This window comes from Arachis ipaensis, chromosome B7 (assembly GCF_059453495.1).
Source record: "Arachis ipaensis isolate K30076 ecotype BB chromosome B7, ASM5945349v1, whole genome shotgun sequence".
Taxonomy (NCBI): domain Eukaryota; kingdom Viridiplantae; phylum Streptophyta; class Magnoliopsida; order Fabales; family Fabaceae; genus Arachis; species Arachis ipaensis.
The window spans coordinates 125,043,288-125,065,457 of NC_142442.1; the positions used below are offsets into that span (position 1 = coordinate 125,043,288).

General features: G+C 34.6%; 2 protein-coding genes across 5 annotated transcripts; one reads left to right on the top strand and one right to left on the bottom strand.

The window, feature by feature from the left end:
• Nucleotides 1–8,907: 8,907 nt before the first annotated feature.
• On the top strand, nt 8,908–18,768 carry LOC110264325 (protein FAR-RED IMPAIRED RESPONSE 1-like). 4 transcript variants are annotated; one of them, XR_015891967.1, is made up of 7 exons: nt 8,946–9,217; nt 9,338–9,400; nt 10,631–10,698; nt 10,790–11,534; nt 11,870–12,515; nt 13,749–13,803; nt 16,093–16,146. XR_015891967.1 is itself a non-coding variant. In XM_088492479.1 (6 exons), the coding sequence occupies exons 1-5, from the start codon at nt 9,079–9,081 to the stop codon at nt 12,472–12,474; spliced, it is 1,620 nt and encodes a 539-aa protein (XP_088348605.1). In that variant the 5' UTR covers nt 8,946–9,078; the 3' UTR covers nt 12,475–12,515; nt 13,749–13,992. The 4 variants fall into 4 exon arrangements, 3 of the variants coding, with proteins under 3 accessions (XP_088348606.1, XP_088348605.1, XP_088348604.1); XM_088492479.1 differs by lacking the exon at nt 16,093–16,146 and having other exon boundaries at nt 13,749–13,992; XM_088492478.1 differs by lacking the exons at nt 8,946–9,217; nt 9,338–9,400; nt 10,631–10,698; nt 10,790–11,534 and adding exons at nt 16,971–17,374; nt 17,463–18,397; nt 18,483–18,768 and having other exon boundaries at nt 12,436–12,515; nt 16,093–16,817.
• Nucleotides 18,769–19,057: 289 nt separating this feature from the next.
• LOC148554018 (uncharacterized) lies at nt 19,058–20,821 on the bottom strand. Its single transcript, XM_088494618.1, has 7 exons — nt 20,372–20,821; nt 20,198–20,284; nt 19,954–20,082; nt 19,729–19,863; nt 19,481–19,593; nt 19,317–19,410; nt 19,058–19,231 (listed from the first exon to the last, which is right to left on the bottom strand). The coding sequence occupies exons 1-7, from the start codon at nt 20,819–20,821 to the stop codon at nt 19,058–19,060; spliced, it is 1,182 nt and encodes a 393-aa protein (XP_088350744.1).
• Between the last annotated feature and the right edge of the window lie 1,349 nt (nt 20,822–22,170).

Consider the following 22,170-nt stretch of genomic DNA (forward strand, 5'->3'; position numbering starts at 1 on the left):
TCACAGCCAGCACGTGACCTCATTAAAGTGAAAATACTGGGTGCGATTTCTAAGCTTTCCAGTCCCAAATCCAACTGATTCCAGAGACTATTTCATGCAGAATTCAAGACTGGACAAAGGGGGAGCAATTAGTTAGTGTAGGAATCATGCCTTAGTTAGTTTCTAGAGAGAGAAGCTCCCTCTTCTCTCTAGAATTAGGTTAGGATTAGGTTAATTTCTCTTAGATCTAGGTTTAATTTCTTGTTTCCATCTTGTTTTCTTTATAATTTCTTGTTCCATTGTCTTGATTTTCTTAGTTCTTCTTGTTAATTTCTCATTTTGGTTACTTTTTATGTTGATGAACTCTTATCAATTCCCATTCTCTTTAATACAATTTTGAGGTATTTCATATTTGATGTGCTTTCCTTAGTTTTTATTGTTAATTTCTTACATTGGGTAGTTGTAGACTTTATATTTCTTGTAATTTAACATGCTTTCCTTTTATGCCTTCCAAGTGTTTGACAAAATGCCTGGTTGGATATTAGAGTAGTTTTTTAGCATTCTTGGCTTAGAAAGAGAAATTAGGTAATCTTGAGTCATTAATACCTAATTTAGATTGGTGATCTAGAGTTGTTAGTTAATATTATTTCCATTGACCCTAATCTCTTACTAATTTAATTAGTGAGTTGATTAGGACTTTTAGATTGAGATTAACTAGTCTTATTTGACTTTCTCTCGTGTGAAGATAACATTGTACTTTCTTCCATTGTTGGAGTTGACTAAATAAGATAAATTCTTGTTAATCATTGTATGATAATTAATGACTAGGATAGAAAGCTTAGATTCTCAATTCTTGCCATGAATGCCTCTTTTTAGTAGTTGTTATCTTTAATTGCTTGGTTTATTTTCTTGCCTCTTTTTACCAACCCAACCCCTTGGATACCATAACCAATAATATGCATATCTTACTGCAATTCCTTGAGAGACGACCAGAGGTTTAAATACTTCGGTTACTTTTATTGGGTTGGACTTGTGACAACCAAAACATTTAAACTTTGATTTAAGCATTACTTGTCAGTTGGGAACTATACTATCAATGGAATTATTTTGTGTGAAAATTCTTAACCTACGATTTTGCTCTCATCAAGCCGCCATCACTAAGGTGGATTCCTTCTCTTAATCCCCTTTTCTTATGTTATTTTTCTGTTTTCTATTATGTTTTATTATCTGTTCTCTTGTTCTTGTTGCATGATCATTTCTATCTATATCTTAAGGCTATAAAATGTTCCGTATATCTCTCACCTTATTTAAAAGAAAATTTTATTTGAAAAAAAAATTAAGTTGCATGAATTTCGAGTTTATCTTAAGAATAGTTCAATTATCTTGATGTGGTGGTGTTGCTTTTGTTTTTTGAATGTATGAATGAACAGTGCATATTTGAAGTTGAAATTAAGAATGTTGGCTCTTGAAAGAATGATGATAAAAGTTAAGTATTATTGGTAATCTGAAAAATTCAAAAAATTGATTCTTGAAGCAAGAAAAGTAGCAAAAAAGCAAGATGCAATAACAAGAAAAAAATTTTGCATGCGAAAAAAAAAAAGCAAGCTGAAAAAGAAATAAAAGTAGAAAAAGCCAATAGTTCTTTAAACCAAAAGGCAAGGGTAAATGGATCCAAGGCTTTGAGCATCAATGGTTAGGAGGGCCTAAAAGGAGTAAAATATTGGCTTAATCACTCCAAATGAAAAGTGTCCCTAACTATATGCTTGTGGTGTGAAGGTATCAAGTGAAAAGCTTGAGACTGAGCAGTTAAAGTCGTGATCCAAAATAAAAAGAGTGTGCTTAAGAACTCTGGATACCTCTATCTAGGAATTCTAGCAAAGCTAAATCATAATCCGAAAGGATTCACCCAGTTAAGTGTCTGTGCCATTTATGTATCCGGTGGTAATACTAGAAAATAAAGTGCTTAGGGTCACGGCCAAGACTCTAAAAAGTTATGTTCAAGAATAAAAAAGAACTGAACTAGGAGAGTCAATAATATAATCTGGATTCTAAGTTCCTAAGGATGCCAACACTTCTGAGTTTCAATCGATAGTGAGATGCCAAAACTATTCAAAAGCAAAAAACTACTAAGTCAGGCTCATCTAACTGAAACTGAGCTTCATTGAAAACTCTGAGATTTATTGTGTCTTACTCTTCTTTTTATCCTACTTTGTTTTTAGTTTCTTGGAGACAAGCAAAAGTTTAAGTTTTGTGTTCTGATAAGCGGATATTTTATACACTTTTTGCCATCATTTTCATATAGTTTTTAGTATGTTTTGTTTAAGTTTTATTACGTTTTCATAGGTTTTAGTGCAAAATTCACATTTTTGGATTCTACTTTGAGTTTGTATGTTTTTATGCAATTTCAGGTATTTTCTGGTTGAAATTGAGGAGCTAGAGCAGAAGTCTGATTCAGAGGCAGAGAAAGCATTGCAGATGCTGCCAGGATCTGACCTCCTTGCACTTGAAAGAGCTTTTCTGGAGTTACAAAAGTTCAAATGGAGCTTTAACGGCTATAGAAAGCTAAAATATAGAGCTTTCCATCAATGTATAATAGTTTATACTTTACTTCAGAATTAAAGGCACAAAACTGACGTTCAATGCCAGCCTCCTTCCCTATTCTGACGTCCAACACCCACAAGGAGGAGACCACCGTCCAACGCCCAAAAGGGGGCTCCTAGCAAGCGTTCAATGCCCCTAGGCCCTCCTAGCACGTGGATCTCAATCAAGCTCAGCCCAAACACTCACCAAGTGGGCCCCGAATGTAGATTTTAGCACTAAACACTGTTTTACCCTTATGTAATCTTTAGTCATTAGTTTAGTATTAAAAGGAGAAGATCGCCCTTGTTTAGGATCTCTTCTGGCATATTTTGAATTCAACATTGTATTCTCTATCAGTATGAGTTTCTAAACCTCCTAGGTGGAGGGGAGGAGCTCTGCTGAGTTTGATGGATTAATAAAGTATTACTATTTTATCTTCAATCCGTGTTTGATTTTCTATTCTAAGATGTATCTTCGTTCTTCATCCTTATGAATGCGTTGAACTGGCATAAGGTTATCTCATTCTACATGGTTCAAAGTAAGTCTTTCATCGGACAATGATGAACCACTAGCTTGATTATACATCTCTTAGATGGCTAATCCACGACTTCGTTGAGGACTTCTCGAGACATCAGTTCAGCCGAGGTATGGGGAGATTAGGGTCTTTGTGGTAGAGGCTAGAACCAAAGGCACAGTATTCTCTAATCCAGAAGATTCGACCTTGTTTATGGCGTTTTGAGTAGGATCACTAAGGAGAATGGACTGTAGGAGCTTCACCCTCAATCAGACTGGATCCGCACTAACCCTAGGGTTCAGATCTGAAGGAGCATTGGCGACCTCTCAAGAAAGGTGTTGATCACATACAGCCTGCCATAGAAGAAATCATTCATAGTTGGAAGAGATAATAAGACCGGATTAATCCAGAAGAACACAGCATCTCCAAGCCTTAACCATCTTCTTATCATTGCTTTCACCATCAATTGAGTAACATTTTCTTTATTTTACTTTTATGCGCTTTAAATGACCAACCAACTTTTCTATCCGCCTGACTAAGATCTACAAGATAACCTTAGCCTGCTTCAAATCACAATCCTCGTGGGATCGATCCTGACTCACTCAGGTATTACTTGGACGACCCAGTGTACTTGCTGGTTCAGTTGTACGAAGTTTAATTCTGCGTACCATCTATCTAGCCAGCATAAACTCCATGAGTCATAGCTAGACTCTTATGACTATTATACTTTGATATATCTATATATATGTCGTGATATCTGTATGCATATCTTGTGCCTTACGTTATAGTTTCGTGTGAATGTTTTGCGCTTTTCAAACTTTGTTTTTTGAGCTTAATCTTCATCGGGTGAAGAGCGAAATTCTCGCGCGATCTAGAATTTTCACAAATAAATTTCCATTGTAAGTATAGCTTCTAGATCAACAAGAATTCCTTTCTTACAAAAACTTTGGTTGTCACAAGTAACAAAACCCAATAAAATTTATAACCGAAGTATTTAAACCTCGGGTCGTCTTCTCAAGGAATTGCAGGGAAGTATGATTTATTATTGGTTATGAAAAAAGTGTATTTTTGGGTTTTTGAAATGTGGAACAAATAATTTAATTAACGAGAAAAATAAATTAATAATTAGAAAATCTCTTGGCAAGGTATGACAACTGGAAGTCCTATCCTAGTTATCCTTATCAGGTGTGATGAGAATTGTTTGTTGCTCCCACTTAGTTAACCCTTACTTAATAAAGGAAAGTCAAGTGGACTAATTAATTTGATCCTCAAGTCCTAGTCAACTTCTGTGGAAAGACTAGCTTTAGAGCGATTCGAATCAATTAGCAACTCTAATTTCAATCAACAGCTGAGTTTGATAACTCAAGTGTTACAAATTACTTAACCAAAGCCAAAAAGGGAAATAAATCTAATTTGAATTGGAAGCAATCATAAATAGAATAAAACAATTATTAATCTGAAATACCTCGAATTATATTAAATAGAATATTCAAATCTAACATGGAAAAATTCATAAGCCAATTCGGAAAGATAAATATCAATTAAAGTAATGAAATAATTAAAAGTAGAAAATAAATTAAAGGAACATTGAACCTGTGATTGAAGAGATCATAGGTTAAACATAATAGAAATCCTAAATCCTAATCCTAAGAGAGAGGAAAGAGTCTCTCTCTCTAAAAGCTACATCTAATCCTAAAATTATGAATATTGTATCTATCACTAAGTTGTTGTTTGATTCCTCCATTCTCTGGCTTATATTCTGTGTTTATGACTTGGATTTGGGCCGAAAAAGGGTCCAGAAATCGCTGGGGGCGCTTTCTGCAGATTCTTGTACGTGGCGTCTGTCACGCGTTCGCGTGGGTCACGCGTTCGCGTCATCTGGGAGTTTTTCTTGTCACGCGTACGCATCGGTCACGCGTACGCATCATTTGCGTTCTGCTCAAGGCACGCCTCTGCGTCGTCCACGCGTACGCGTCGTCCATGCGTTCGCGTCGCTGCCTTTTCTTCAAAACTCTATTTTTGTATGTTTCTTTTCTGTCCTCTAAGCCATTCCTACCCTATGAAACCTGAAAATACTTAACACACAAATCACGGCATCAAATGGTATTAAAGGATATTTAAAATTAATATTTTTAAAGCATAGGAAACATGTTTTTCATATATATCATAAAATAATGAAGGGAAGGTAAAACCATGCAATTTACATGAATAAGTGGGTGAAGGATTGAATAAATCACTTAAATTGAGCACAAAATATATCATAAAATATAGGTTTATCATCGGGCTTCTAGAATTATTATTTCTTTCTATATATGAATATGTACAAGCTTTAGAATTGTCGTAACCTTTGATTAACCTTTGCTTTACGACGCGAGGTAAGGCCTAGGGTAATTAGGGTGTTACATAGTTTGAAGAAGAAAGTTACGCATTCTGGACGGTTAGTTCAATAGACTAGAATCGACAAGTAATCAAAACTAAGGGGTTGAAACCAAAGTGTATTGGGCCATTTGAAGTATTAAGACGGATTAGTGGCCGAGTGGCATATTGAATAGTATTACCGCCGTATCCTTTGACCCTGCACGACGTACCACACATTTCACAGCTTTGGTAATATACTTCTGAGGTAAGCCATGTCTTAGAACCTGAGGCAGTTCAATTGAAAAGGGGATTTGACATTTCAAGTAACTCCAGTTAGAATTGACGATACCAGTATTAAGCAACTATGTGAAAAAGAAGTGTCGTTAGTTAAGGTTGCTTGGAGTCGAGCTGGAATTGAGGAGTACACTGGGAACTTGAGTCAGAAATGTGGAAAGACTACCCATACCTATTTTCAGGTAACTGAATCTGAATTTTGAGGACAAAATTCTTAATTAGGTTGGCAAAACCCTTTAAATTAAGGTAGTGTATATGTGAAATTGGAACTCATTTGAAGAGATTGAAAGCATAATTGAGCCTTGGGTGCTGAGGTTTTGGTGTTGAAAGCTTGTGACCTTATCAATTTGGGTGTTTTTGGCTTAGGAGAGAAATTGGTCAAGGTATGGTTTTAGTTTCTCGTATGTAATATATAATATCTTGTGAAAACTTAGGCTAGACGACCAAAGGATAAGATGAATCATATGTTGGTCTACATGTGGTAGTTTTGATTATTGAATTATGTGTTGTTTGATGTGGGTATTAGGTATGTTGTTGTTAAATGGATGTGGTGGATGGTTGATGAAATAATGATTATTATGAAAAACAATGATATATTGATGATTGAGTATAAATGTGGTGTTGAATGTGAATGGTTGGGGTTGGAATTGGCAAAATTGTGTATGGAAGTGTATGATGTAAATGTAAAATAATAATATGCAGTTTGGTATATTTTGATGTTGTTTGAAATTTGGAGTGCAGGTTTGAGTTGGAAAATGTGGTAAAAATAGAGGTTGGTATTTTAGATGAAAAACTTGATTTTAACGAACTTTGGCGATCCATAATTGGAGTTTCGAATTTTGGATTGGAATGAAATTTATTTCAAATTAAAGATACACATTTATATACCAAATTTTAATACCCAAACACATATAAACAAGGGATTTATTAGGGTTTGAGGATCCTTACCTTAACCGTACCTCAAGCTAATAAAAATTCGCTAATTCCTTAAACTAATCGGATCCTATAACATCAAAAATCAAAGATTGAAAATGAAATTGTGATTTTCTTACCAAATTGAGTACCGGACTTTGTAGAGCTTGACACTACAGTCGCGTGGCCGTAAACGGTGTGGCGATCGAAACTCAGAGTTGAAAGATATGTGGATTTGAATGGGAAACAAGGGTTTGGGAATTTTTCTTCTCTTTCCTTATGTGTTCCAATGTGAAACAGCAAGGAAGGAGGAAGGAATGAGCTGAGCTCATTTGGTTAAGTGAACTAGTTGGGTTTTTCGGCCCGTTATGGATCTGGTAGATCAGTTTGGCCTATTCAGTCTAATTTTAGATCAAACTTTTTAAAATTAATGTCAAAATTCGTATTTTAATTAATTCTTCCTCATTAAACTATAAAATTCTATTTTCTAATTTTTTTAATTAATATTTAATTTATTGACTAATTATTTGTTAATTATGCTGGATTTACACACAACAAAGTATTCAAAGAATTTTTTTCAAACCTAAAATGATATGTTATTTTTTTATTACTATTATTTGTTGTTTTTCTCATTTATTATTTTTTATTCTACATTGAAATTAAACATTTTAGATATTTTTATTATTTTTTATCATAGTTAATTTTGGTCTAAATATACTCGTGATTTTTCACGGACAAAAATACTAGTAATAACTAAATCTAAGATGTCATTGCATTATAAAAGTCATTATTTATATATCTAAACTTCTAAGATATTGATACCAAATAAATTTTATAAAATATTTCTATGATAAAAAAAATCTATTTTTCTTGACATAATTGTTAACTGTGCTAGCCCAAACAACTTCAACTACTATACTATTTTGTATAATATTATAACCATTGAATTTCAAAAGTTTTTAAAAAATATGAACATGATACTTGGATTTGTTAAGATATTTCTTCTTACTATAAAATAAATGCATTAAAAATTTAATTTTTTTTATTTCTAATAAAATTTTTTTAATTTTGTAATCTTAACATGTGTCTTTAAATCCTGCAAAGTATTAAAGATTGTATCATTGAAATTTTGTGAATGATCCACGTTGACTTTGTAGTTGACCATAACTTACAAATTTGACTTTATAAATAATTTGATTCGCATTGTATACAAGTTCTAAAATGTTGCATTCATAAAAATTTACATAAATATAGTTAATTATTTATATGAAAAATTTTATAATAAACAAAAATTTTTGTATTTCTTCAAACAAGACTGGATGATTTTTTTTCTTCGTTATTAAAGAATGATCGTTAAATATAATATGTATAAATTAAAATAAATTAGATTAAATTAATATTTTGCATGGTCAAAAATCAAATATGAGTTCTAGGACTGACAATGGGTAAATTTTATTAAAACTCTACCCTATCTTAACCGTCGCGGGTTGAGAATCTCTCAACCCTAATCTTACCCATACTCTAAAGTTTTAAACCCAACCTTACCTTATTCTACCCACAGAAATATAAATTTTTTTTAAAGTAAATATAAAATTCAATCATTTCGAATTTCATACATATTAATAAATACTTTAAATACTCGGATCGATTTCTACCCTACCCACAGTGGATTGGGTACCCGTGGGTAGAGTATGTATTGCCAACCTTAATGAGTTTCTTTATTTTAAGTTAGTTAATACATAAAAAATATTAATTTAAAAATTATTTTAGAAATTTTTTGTATATATAAATAATAAAATTTGAGATAAATAAGTTACAAATACATATATCTAGTTTACACTGTAAACGAGATATATAAAAATTGAAAAAAATTCATATATCTCGTTTACACAATATAAATAAGATAAAATAACGTATTTTCGTAATAATTTTTAAAATTATTTATTTTAGTAAATAAAGAGTTCCGTTAGGGAGACATTGACTTATTTGTACAATGTGTACAATGGACTATGAGTTATATGAGTTACAAAATGAACATCCTAATTTTTGGATTCATCAAGGATCAAACTCTTAATATTTCGGATCGAAAGTTTTAATACCATGTCATGATACCACTCATCCCAAAAACTTCAGCTAATAAAAAAAACTAACACTAATAATTATATCTCTAATACTTCCTAAATTTCCATTGTACACATTGTACAAATATTCTATTGGCTCCTCGAACTCTCCCTTTTTGATAATTATGATTCCGGTTTTTATGTTTTCTCGATTTGAGCCAAGCTGAACCATCCCCGCCATAAATACTTGTGAGAAAGAGTAAGGAAAATACAAAGACACGTAGCATTCTTACCTCACATGCCAGCATATCAGGGATTCTGCGCGCTCTCTTCCATTGCTTCCCCTTCACCACTCAACCAGCTCCGCCGAGCGACTCAATAATGGACCCTCCGATTCGTGACTCGGAGTCCAACCCTAAACTCCTCTCTGAAAACAAAGACGTCGTCTTCATCGACACCAACCTCGACACTCACTTGGCCGTCCTCGTCTCCGATCACGATACCGTCTCCGACCTCAAAGGTCTTCCTTTCACACTTTTACTTTCTCTTTCTTCATTCTTCAGAGATTTTTTATTTTTCAAATGCAGACTTTGTTTTCCCTCTCCAGTACAGTGTTCTGAATGTTTATGACTTTGTGCAGCTGCTACGACGTTCTGCATTAGCACCCTCAATGTTTCAGAAAATAGCAAGCTTCGTTTTCTAGGTTGTGTGTCCCCAAAGATGCTTGCTTTGTCTTTTTGTTTTTGTGTGTAGGAAACGAACTAAAATAAGTGCGTCTAGAAGTTTGGAACTGCAAAAAAAAAAGAACAATCAGCCGTCTCGTTCATTGTTTTAATCTTCAAATACCAAAAAAAAAAAAAAAAGAGAGAGAATGCTATAAGACCTAATTATATATATTTAGAGTACAACTGTTCCTATAAGTACAATGCATGTTTTGGTTTTATTGTTCCATGGATTATGCACATTGAATAGTTTTGGGAAATTCTGTATCGCCCAATTTTGAGAGTAGCCATGGCGTGCTGCATGAGGTGTTCCAAAAAGGATTAAGATATGCTGCGGTGTCACTGCTGCTATTGTGATTTTGTTGGTGGTGATCCTGGTGATCTTGATCTTCACTGTCTTCAAGCAGAAGGACCCTATCGTTACCTTGCAGTCGGTTAAGGTTAAAGAGGCGAGTTTGGTTATTTTCCCGATTGGGGCAATAAATGTGTCCTTGGGCATATTGCTCACGGTTGAGAAGCCCAACCATAGAAGCTTTAGTTACCACAACAGCACGGCGTATCTTAATTATCGTGGGAAGCTTTTGGCTACTGCCCCATTGATGGTCTTGTCATGAGGACACACTTCCAGCTCAAATATCTGTGAACATCAGCACTACTTTGAATTTCTATGCAGATGACATAATGAAAGTTCTGGATTTAGTGGCTGATTTTGTTAAAGGTGTTATAAATTTTACTTCAACATCCACCTTGGAAGGGCGTGTCAAGGTGCTGAACCTCTTCAAGAAGAAAGCCACTAGTTCCTCCTTTGGTGATCTCTTTGTATTCGTACATGACAAGAGTGTTAATTCTACTTGTAAAATAGATGTCAAACTTTGACTAATATTGCGTCGAGGCAGACAGCTCAAGTATTGTATTGTTCAAGTAGTTAGTGTCTAAGCAACCCTTAGTTTCTATCCCCTTTGCAGTGGATTTGATATTGTCTGTGTGACTTTTTCTTTTAAGATTGTTCTTGAAACCTCAAGTGCATTCATTAAGGCAGGCTTCTCTAGTATATGCTTCATAATCATTGTTATGTTTAAAATCTCTTAGCATTTATAACTCACTATTGTCTTCTCTAATATTCTTTTCTAATCATTGCTTAAATATGCACATAATTATTTCAGAGTTCTAACATTCTGTGTACATGGCATATGTGTGAATTTTATATGCAGAGCGAATTTCGTCAGGACACCAATCATGCTTTCCCAAACTTGGGCAGATACATATTCATGCAATGAAGGTATATTGTAGTTGATCTTGTTGACTCTCTTTTGCTATCCAAGCCATGGTCGTATTCCTATTCATTATAACATTATTTTGCTAATTTGCAGGTAAAGCGCAAAGGGTACTTTTATCACCTATCTGATTCCATGTTTGTAAAAAGTGCCTTCTATGGTTTCAAGAGCTGGTTTCTTAGTGTGGATGTTTCTCCATTGAGCAATCGTGGTCAAAATGATTGTTCTTCTGATTCTCATAACCAGCTGGTACTTCTTGGAAATTCAGATAATGCCTTGACTGGTTTGATCAATGATGAGACAGAAGAACATGATTTTGTGAATGCATCTGATAAAGCTGTTAAGGATGATAACATCGTTTGCGAAGATGAAATGTCAAAATCTGTGTCTAGTGCAAAGGAAAAACAGATGAGTACAAGGAAAGAAGATGATACTGTGGAATATGATGCTTCTGTTTTTAGGCCAGGTAATGATACTGTTCAAAGGGAGATTGAGGTTATGGCAGACCCTTCATTAAATGCAACTAAAGAAGTAATCATTGAAAGTGAAGTTCTAAAGGAGCATCAGCACAATGAATTCAATGATAATAACACGACAATTGGCATTGGTACTGAGTCAATGAAAGAGGCTACTGAACCTTTACGTGCTACAAATAAGAAGAAGAAAAGTAAGAGATCTTTGATTCATGATGCTGATATTATGGAGAAGAAAGGGAAGAAGAGATCATCAAATTCTCATGAGACACGTTTGACTTCATTCAGGAAAGATGCAGAAGCATATCCTTCCAACATTCGAGGGGGTGTTGAAGAGGAAATTTATGAAGATGGTATAGTCTCTAAAGGTAATATACTACTCAAGGAACGGTTGAAACTTGAAAGTAGACATATTATACTTGTCTTCTTGGGTGGTAAACCTCGGTCATATTAATATGAATTTGATATGTACGTAATAATTAAAAAGTTATGCTGCGAGATTGGAAGGCTATGCTTTATGGAGGACTTTCCCTCTTTGTTTTGATTTTGTATAGAGGAACCTTTATCCCCAATTTGTATTATCCTTCTCATCTTATTGAATTTCTCTTTTACTTTTAATAAAAAAAAATCCAATAATTGAAATAAATAAATAAATAAATGTTAAATCTACTGATCCTTTATTATTTTTTTTTATCCTTGCTAGATAACAGCATGAGCAAACCTACGCTTGAAAAAATGGAGATTGGAACTGATGCATCCTTAGAAGGCATTCCATCTAAAGTAAAGAAGTCAGAAAAACACAACCGTTCTGATGTTGAAACAAAATTACAACCTTCGGGTGTAAAGGAGCCAAAGGAACCCAAGCAGTTGAATGAAGATAATTTGAATATTGTTCTTGACCAGTGCAATGAAAGTGAGGTTGGTCTGACTGATAGAGCTGAAGGAAGAAGAGAAGTATTACAAGAAGATCCTAAGCCAATGCAGTTGGAAGAATGCACACCATCTGAACAGAATAATAACACTGAAGCAAATGTCAAGGAATCAAATGTGACTCCGAAAGCTGTTTATATGAATGAGATGGGTGAACCTGTAAAATCTGAGAAAAAGAAGAGAAGGAAGAGAAAAGATATGGATTTGGACGAAAGAACAACTACAAAAGAAGAGTGCACACCATCTGAACAGAATAATACAGATGCAAATGTCGGTGAATTAAATGTGACTTCAAAAGTTGCTGTTTCAAAAGTTGTTGTGGTTGGACTCAGTGCAGTAGAAAAATCAGAGAAGAAAAGACAGACAAGAAAAAGATAAGGATTCAGATGTAGGAACAACGACAACTACAATATTTTGAGGTATTTATAATCTCTTACTAGGTTAAAATTAAAAAATCCTAAGCTCATAATATAAAGTCTAATTTAGTAACTAAATAAATAAAATCAAAATAAATCAAACTAAATTGAACATTCTAAAAATATAAAATAATTTTAAAAAAATAATACTTGATCTCTTCGTATCACGAACATTTAAAGTACGTATTATTTTTTTTCTCCTCAAAAAGATTCATCTTTGAATTTTGTAGTTAAGAACATAGTGCATGAAAAGAACAAATATAAGAAAGATAATTTTTTTTAACTTTCTTTTTGTTTGCCTTTTTTTTCTCTTTGCATTGTATGCTTTTTTTATTTTTTTAAATAATGAAATCAACAAGATAAACAAAAATAATAATAAAACACAAGGGAGACAAAGATGACAAGAACATAAAGAAGCACATGGGAGACAATGAATTTTTTTGGTTTTCTTTTTTTTACAAGGAGAACAAATATAGATTGATGAGGATTAATCTAATACCTGAAATCTGATACCAAATGATAAGAATTTAAACGGAGTAAAAAGATATATTGAAATTGAAATAGAAACAAAAGAGATAGATTGAAATTGAATACACAAAGAATCACTCTACTTTCTACTCAATTTTTTGACGCAACAAAAAAGGCTCCTCAACCTAATTTGTCCACACCATAGTTTGGGAATTGAATCGAAGGGACTCTTCAACCTTTTATCCAATTTTTTTATGCAATAATAGAGAGACTCGTTCACTCACTTGTTCACATAATAGTTTTATTACGAAACTAAAGAGAGGTTTTCACACCTCTAATCAGTAAATGATAACTATAATATTTTATGAGGTATTTATAACCTCTTATTTGATTAAAATAAAGAAAATTCTAAACCCATAACATAAAACTCAATTTAGTAACTAAATAAATAAACAAAATCAAAATAAATTAAACATTCTAAAAATATAAAATAATTTTTAAATAATACTTGATCTCTTCATTTCACGAACATTTGAAGCACGTATCAAAACATCATGTTGGTTCTAATATCTTCAAATTCCTCTCTACTAATTGTTATATCTTCTTCACCCGTACTGATTGTTGCATCTGTTTTTATGTGCGCATAAAGTTGGTAATATAGAATTAAAATAAGTGTCCTTGATGATTCTTGTGCCAATTTCACTCACTTAGAAATAGTGTTTTCCTGAAATTTGGAACTAATTATCTTGTTGAATAAAATTTGTTCAGATTCACATGGTGGAAAAAGACTGGAAAGTGGTGAACAAAATGACTTTAAAGGAAGGTAAGGTAGTGAATTGTATTTCTCCTGCTATAAGCAGCAACCTTTCTTTCTCGTTATTTTCCTTTTGTGTGGATTCTTGAATCTTGACACTCTAGTATTAAGTTTGACCGACTTTAAGCCGAACTTATAGTTGACAAAGAAGATTATGGATTTATGGTTATCATATTAACATAGAGCTACACTTTTGAGTATAATGCTGAAATCTAAAGGCATTTGATTGATTAATCAAATGATGCTGAATAATCATGAAACAAAGAATAATAAGGGGCGTTTGTAAATAGCTGGCAAGATCATGCTGCTTAAAATTGTTAGCTTGAAATTATGAACTTCCACTCTTTCACATTATTTACATCATTGCAAACCATAGGTGTTTCACCTTAATTACCTAGGGTAAGACCCGCGTGTTGATCAAATATAAAAATTAGTTGGGACATACTCATTGATACTAATAGTTGTTATTTTTACTTTGAAAAATTTTTTATGCATACAAATCGATAGTATAGGATAAAATACTGTTTCTATTCCCTACTTTCAATAGCCTAAATGATCCTTTTTTTTTTTTTTTTTTTACTCATATTAGTAGATTCCACTTATACCTGAAAAGGCTATTATGTATGTGTATTTAAATAAAATTGGGAACACTATGTTATTGTTATGCATAAAACAATTATTAAATAATTAATACAAATAATTTTATTGTAATCACACGGGCAACGATTATTAACTATGTGACATTCATTTATATATTTAGATTTGAATCTAACTAACTTGGTGAATGATAAATGTGCTATTAAATAATCAAATAACAAATATAAAAGTTGCATTGATGTGTGTCATTTAATACCCCACCAATCGAGCTGAAGTGTACAGTAAAATCCTAATAAGTATATTATAAAATTTTTAGATAGTATAATTGACACATAAGGAACTATATTAATTAAATCACAATATTTCCTGTTTCCGTAACGGGGTAAGTATATCACCAATTATCACAGTGCTACTTTCGAATGCTTGAAGTGCAAAATTATCATATACACCAACTATCACAGTGCTACTTTCGAATGCTTGAAGTGCAAAATTATCGTATACAGTATTTCAGCAACCCTTCTCTTATCTAATATGCCACTATGAAGAACAACTAAACTTTCAGCAGATATATACACATTAGTTACATTGTCTCATGTTTTGCATATATGCAATTTCAAATTAAAACTCCTTTGTTTTTGCAGGTCATGTACTTAATTTATCTTATTATATTTATGTATGATTTGTGTATTAAAAGATCAATATATATTTATTTAGTATACAAATAAATTAAGTGATTAATTTCTTTTGTTATATTAATATTTAATCTGATTAAAAAAATCTATATATAAATTGGCGTAGTTAATCTTTTCGGAAAAGCTCTGCATACAAGTCATTAGGGCTTGTATGCTTTACAAGCTCATTAAACAATAAAATCAAAATACGCGCTGCTCCACGTACGTTGATTATACGCGCTATATAAGATTCCGCGTATATCTAACTACCAAATTTAAAATATTTGTTTCCTTCTTCGTTTTCGTTATTTTGAGATTTGGTTGTTCTTCTCGTGCGTCTTCCCTCGTTCTTCTCCATCGTTCTTTTCCTCTCGCTTTCTCACTGGTATGTTCTTCGTTTACGTTACTTTTTTCTCTCTCTGCAACTCGATCTTCGTTTTCTATTTTGATTTGTTGTTTTCTGAAATCAAAGTTTGAACTCGTTTTGAAGATAATGGATCATTCCACCTCAGCTTCTCAGCTGAATCCAGGCGAAGTGGATTATGAATTTGAATCTAACGAAGTTCCTGAGGTTTGATCTACATAATGAATTTTCTTTCAGTAATTTGTATAGCATTGTGTAGTTGAAAATTGCTGAACATTGACTGTGAAACTAACACGTTAACATGAATCTGTCGATTCAATGTATTAGTTGTGATTAATTACCTGGAATTTATAGTAGACGCTCGGGTGTAGATCAGGTCTTTTTTTGGGTGTATTTTTGCTAGAAGTGTGGGTGTATCTACACTACTGATTTTGTTATTTTAATTGAGTTGTTGTTGTTCAGGTGTATTATATCAGACATGATTAGGTGTGTTTTTAGTTTTTGACATGGTGTATTCTGCAGCCTGTGTATTTACAGTTTATGGCTTTAAAGGTCATTGTGTAGTTGAGTTGTTGCGGTTCGGCTGTATCATATTAGGCATGATTGGGTGTATTTGAATCATATCTATGGGTGTATTCACAGTTTCTGACACGGTGTATTGTGCAGCCTCTCTCAGTTGTTGATGACGAGCTTGTTCCGAAAGTTAGAATGACCTTTACCACCCTTGAAGATGCTGAAAAATTTTACAGGAACTACGCCAAGGCTGCAGGTTTCTCTACAAGAGTTCGGTGCACAAATAGGAAGGGAAACGAGATTAAAAATCAACTGATTACATGTAGCAGAGAGGGAAAATGGAAATCTAAAATATCTCCGACTGAGAAGACCAATCCTACAGCCGGTTTAAACTGTCCTGCAAGAATTTATATACACACATTGAAGGATGTCGGTGCTTGGATTATTTCAAAGGTTGTGCTCGATCATTCACACCCCTGCTGTCCAAGCAAAGCAGAGATGCTCAAACAGCACAGGGAACTAAGCATGTCCATTCGTCGTACAATAGAGAATAACGAGGAGGCCGGTATCAGACCAAGCAAAGCATACCAATCATTTGTTGCGGCTGCCGGGGGTCATCGCGAGTTAAATTTTATCGAAAAGGACGTGAAGAATTACATTACGAGGGAAGTGCGGAATGTTTCCGAACAAGAAGATGCAAAGGAATTCGGGAAATATTTGTTAAGAATGAAAGAGAAGAATCCGAATTTCTTTTTTGAGCTCCAACTCGAAGAGGATCAATCGATTAAGCTCGCTTTTTGGGCCGATGCAAGAAGCAGAGCCGCCTTTGAGTATTTCGGAGACGTCATTTCATTTGACACCACCTACAATACAAACAGGTAACAAACTGCCCCTGTTTATGATGCTAAATTATTTTATTTTTATGAATCCGCATCAGAGGTGTATATTGGCTGTTTCATTGGGTGTATGCGAAGCATTTGTTAAGGTGTAACTAATGATTTTGCATTCTGGACCATGGTAATTTGTTTCAGGTATAATTTGGTCTGTGGTTCTTTCGTCGGGGTGAATCACCACGGTCAGTCAACACTTCTCGGATGCTCTTTGATGAAGAACGAAGAAATTGAATCATTCAAATGGTTATTTCAATGCTGGCTTCGTTGCATGGGAGGAAACGCTCCGAAAGGGTTTCTCACCGATCAGTGCACATCAATGAAAAGGGCTTTAGAGGCCTGTATGCCAACGACAATTCACCGTTGGTGTATTTGGCACATCATGAAGAAGATTCCAAGCAAATTAAACGGGTACAAGGGACATGCCGATATCGAACAAGAAATGAGCCAAGTTGTTTGGAACTCTCATAACAAAGACTCATTTGATAGGAATTGGAACGATTTTTTGCAATCTTTTGGTCTTGCGGACAACAAGTGGCTTTCAGGTAATGTCTTTTTAAAATCTGCAGCAGAGGTGTATATTGCATGTTCCCTCGGGTGTATTTACAGTCTGTGTTTGTGTGTATTATGCAGATCTGTACGAAGACCGTCACATATGGGTTCCTATCTATCTGGATCACCACTTTTGGGCAGGGATGAGAAGCACCCAAAGGAGCGAGAGCATGCATTCATTTTTTAACAAGTATATCACCCGGAACAGCTCGCTTATTCAGTTCGTCAAACAATACGATAATTGCCTCGGAAGCAGGGAGCAAGCAGAGAGAGAATCAGATGCTGCAGATTTTCATACGGTCATACCGTGTGCAACCAAATCCTCCATTGAAGCTCAGTTTCAAGATGCGTACACTCACGCAAAGTTTAGGGAAGTCCAAGCGCAATTCAGAGGAAAGGCGAATTGCATCACCAGATTAAAGAATTCCGCTCTAAGCTATTCAGTATACGAAGTCGGAGAACAAGTTTCCAGCTCAATATTCAACAAGTTCGTGGTTACTTACGACTCAGTTGCAGCCGAGGTAAAATGCGAATGCTTATTATTCGAGTCGAGAGGGATACTGTGCCGTCACGCACTAAGCGTGTTAAGCTTCGAACAAGCAAGCCAAGTGTCACCTAGATACATACTGGAACGATGGAGCAAGAAGATAAAGAGGCGACACACACACATCAAGAGCAGCCACGACGAGCCACTAATGGAGCCAAGAAGCAAGAGGTTCGACCAATTGGTTTTTCGTTCGCAAAATATTTGCGAATTTGCCTCCGAATCGGAGGAGCTGACTGCAATTCTGCACCGTGCGTACGATAACGTCATGGCCGAGATGGAAGCATTAAAAGCCAAAAGGAAGGGGACATCTTCTTTATCCCACGAAGACGCCAACTTGGAATCCGTTAACGAGCTTCAAAGCCCGCCAAGGATTCGAACAAGAGGACGTCCAAAAAACAGGCTAGGTTCAAAGCTGGAGAAACAGATCGCAAATGGCACAAAGAAGAAGAAGACGAAAGTTTTAAGCGAGGTAAAAGTAATGTTCTTTAAATTTGTGGCGATTAAGTTTATTTTTCTCGTTAATAGGTTAGCTAATGTGTGAGTGTTATATTCAGATAAACCTGTTTGATGCTGCATCAGCAGCGCATTCAAATTCCAGCCAATATCAAGGACACGTTATGAATTATCAGTTCAGGGTACCAGCAGCAGGGGATAACTCTTTGGGTGTATAGTTTTATAGAATATGGGTGTAAAAGCACCGTTCTTTTGGGTGTATTTTTGTTCATTGACAATTTACATATAGACACATATATAGATTCATATAGAACAAAAGCTCTAAAAATTCGCAGGTTATGGGTGTATATTTGATTTGATGTTTTTCTTCATATTTTAGTACATGTAATTCATACATTTTGAATACAGCACAAACAGTTTGGGTGTATATTTTATGCAATGTTGGGTGTATTATTAGACCTGCGTTGGGTGTAACAGTTTATAATTTGCGTTTATATATGCCTTGATTTTTTTCTTCATATTTTACCACCTGTAATACAGCTTTTGAATACATCACAGACAGTTTACCAGCACAGATAGTTTAACTATGGGAAAAAATATACATGGAATAGAAGTTGTTGATAAATGGCAAATATTTACATCATTTGTTCAATTTACAAACTACCCAGCAGTTGGATTACGCAGTTTCTATATCAGCAGAATTAATCTGACAAAACGGACTCAATAATACAGAGGATGGCTTCGACAGCCTTATAGCACTACTCTCCCTAATTGCCCGATATCTTTCTTTATTCATCTCACTGAATAGTATCCGGGAAGCATACTCCACTCTATAGTGGTCCACCTCCTCCTACAATTAAAAAGTATATTCTGTTTAAACAGCAATATTAATTCAGTAAAGTAATACAGAGTTATATAGTTCTAAAGACAGTTACCTGTGGCCAATTATCCCATTCATACTTCCCCTTTTTGATGTTTTCCGGCTCAATTAACTCCATCCACTTCATAACATAGATAGCGCAGTCATAGCTGAAAACGAAGAAAATAAATTACAAATCTCATTTACGAAAGTTTAATGTTCAGACTCACAAATTTATACCTTGTTTTTTGGCCTGATATTTTAACATATGATGATTTAATTTTCTTCTCGTTCTCCCCTTTCTGCAGAGGTTCCCCGCCGGCATATGTTATCAATCTTGAAAATACATATCCCTTAAATAGCAAAACAAATCAGTAATACACCCGAATAAATGCACAAGATACACCCAACTGAATGGACAATATACACCCAACACAACTAACAAAATAAACCTAAATATTAAAGTAAAGAAGACAGAGGCAACTTACAGTGAATTTATTAATGTCCTTTCTCTCATCGCTTGGAGCTTTTTTGTGTAGCGGGTCAAGTATATGACATTTCTGCTTTCTTGTATTTATTAGCCATAACCACCAATGCCCCGAGTGGCAAACAGGAGCAAAAATCTGAAGGATTGCCACATTTCAACAGTGTGTTATTTTATTTGGCATATAAGTAAATAAGCGTACTAACAAATTTAGCAAACGAAAACTTACATATGGATGCGAAGTTAATTTTTTTCTATCTATGAAGGGAATGAAACTCGGGTAGGCTTCCACCCTGAATTCCTTTTTCATTTTCGGTGATACGAATTCCCCCTTTGGGTGATCCGAAAGTGCCATGCACTGCAAGAATTGCGAAACAAGAAATGAAATACTAAACTTACACCCAATTGAACGTAAAAAATACAGCCAAATCAATACAGAAAATACACCTAAAGTTCGTAGAAGTAACACTTACCACAATATCGGGGGGGAGACAGTATATTTGTTCTTGAAACCTCTTTTCATTTTTCTGGTTGAGGATAAGGCAGATGGCAGATACAATCTAGAAATATATGCCGAAATCAATTTTACATTAATAAGCATTGCAATTGACTTTGGTGTAAAAACATTAATGTTATTCTAATATTACCTGAGATTCTATATCACTTTTTGCCTGGAGGGATACAAGGTGCATTCTCATCAAAATATATTCTCCTTGGCCAATCAGAGTGCACATTTCCTCATACTCGTTAGTATTGCCATCTGCATCTTCCTTCAGTCTCGTCCCCCAGATGTAGCACTTTTGTTTCATATCATCCGTAATCTGATATAATCCCACAGGAGTTCGAAACTTTGCAGAACTTTCTCCCCCAGTCTCTCTCTGAATTTGTGGACTTTTGTTCTTCCCCTTCGCCGCACTGCTTGCTATTTTTTGGACCAAATCGTCCAATTGTTCTATCAAATTTGCAGATTCAGGAGATTTTGCCCTTTCTGTCTCCTGCGTTGACGCCCCCTCCTGGCTTGAATCAGTCAATCCAAGGCTGAATGATGGCACCCCTGGATCTGTTTTAGGAACATAGGATGCTGTCCGTGCCATCATCAACAGGGCAGCAGCGTCTTCTGCGTCTGGATGACTGCGTCATCATGTATAAGAATAAGAATAAGAATAAGAATATACGGATGATAAGTAAAGATTGATTTTAGTCTGATGAACTTACATTTTAGTTGGAGCTGGGGGAAGCGTGGGTGTGGTCTCTTGAAGTTGTTTGGGGGTTTCAGGAGTGCTGCACAGTTACAAAAAATTAATCACGGCGTAAAAAAACTAATCAGGAACAATATACACCCAAACTGTTAGCTAATATACACCCAAACTCTAAACAAATATACACTCAATATTATTTCTTACGTTTCTGTAGTCCCTTTAATCTGTATCATAGGGGTTGGTTCAAAATCTGTCTCAGTGGTTGTTTGGGATGCCGGCACAAAAACCTGAATCGGGACTCTAAACAAGAAGAAAAATGAAAGGTTAACAACGCTTTTGAAAATAATAAGGTTATAAGGTTGAAATATTATTGGAAAACTCACATTGCAAGCGCTTCCGACGGTGTCTGTTCCCTCACAACCATCATATTCGAATCAGACGGACTCAACCTAAAATACACCCAAAGAAATTCAAGAAATACACCCGAACAATTCAAAAAGAAGACAGGCTTTGTTTTTTTGAGAACTTACATACTTGCAGTTTTTGCTTTTTTTTTCCTGCCTTTTTTTTCTTGAATAAAATAATAAAGGGCTTTTTTTTCTAAAAAAAAATATATACAGAATTAGAAGTAGAAGGGTAATAGAAGAACAAAAGTAACGGTTATTTGAAAGAGAAATTACATGCTCTGTGACGGCTGGTTTACACTACTCTGTTCTGTGCGTCCTTGAGAGGAAGGAGCATCACTTCCCAAGTTCACAGCCGGTATTCTAAAACAGATTTGATGTTATTCAGACAAAATAAGATACAGGTATAAAATACACTCAAATGAATGCACAAGATACAACCAACCGAATGGACAATATACACCCAACACAACAAACGAAATATCCCAACTTAATAAACAACATACACCCAACTTGATCAACACAATACACCGAAATGGTTCCACAAAATACACCCAAATCATGATAACAAGATTTTATTAAATAATAAAGCTTCTTACATTTCAGACGACACATAGCGACCTTCTGTCGATCGCAGGTCAGCTTGGTTCTCCCTGCAAAACAAGAAACAATTATTAGCATACAAAACACACCAAAATATGAAATAGACAGCCCAGCAAGACATACCCCTCTGCAGTAGATTTATCAACATTTTGCCCTAGCCATTCATCTAGTTCGTCACTTGATATTTCATATGTCTCACTACATTCATAAAAGAAGACGTTAACAAAAATAATTACGATG

Bases quoted from the DNA above. Each gene is read 5' to 3' on its own strand.
- LOC148554018 (XM_088494618.1), bottom strand. From the start codon at position 20,821: ATGATGGCACGGACAGCATCCTATGTTCCTAAAACAGATCCAGGGGTG. The intron at 20,083-20,197 runs GTAAGTGTTACT...CAATTCTTGCAG, and splicing joins GTCTCCCCCCCGATATTGTG to TGCATGGCACTTTCGGATCA. The intron at 19,232-19,316 runs GTAACTGTCTTT...TTTTAATTGTAG, and splicing joins AATGGGATAATTGGCCACAG to GAGGAGGTGGACCACTATAG.
- LOC110264325 (XM_088492478.1), top strand. From the start codon at position 16,135: ATGACCTTTACCACCCTTGAAGATGCTGAAAAATTTTACAGGAACTAC. The intron at 17,375-17,462 runs GTAATGTCTTTT...TGTATTATGCAG, and splicing joins GGACAACAAGTGGCTTTCAG to ATCTGTACGAAGACCGTCAC. The intron at 18,398-18,482 runs GTAAAAGTAATG...TGTTATATTCAG, and splicing joins AGACGAAAGTTTTAAGCGAG to ATAAACCTGTTTGATGCTGC.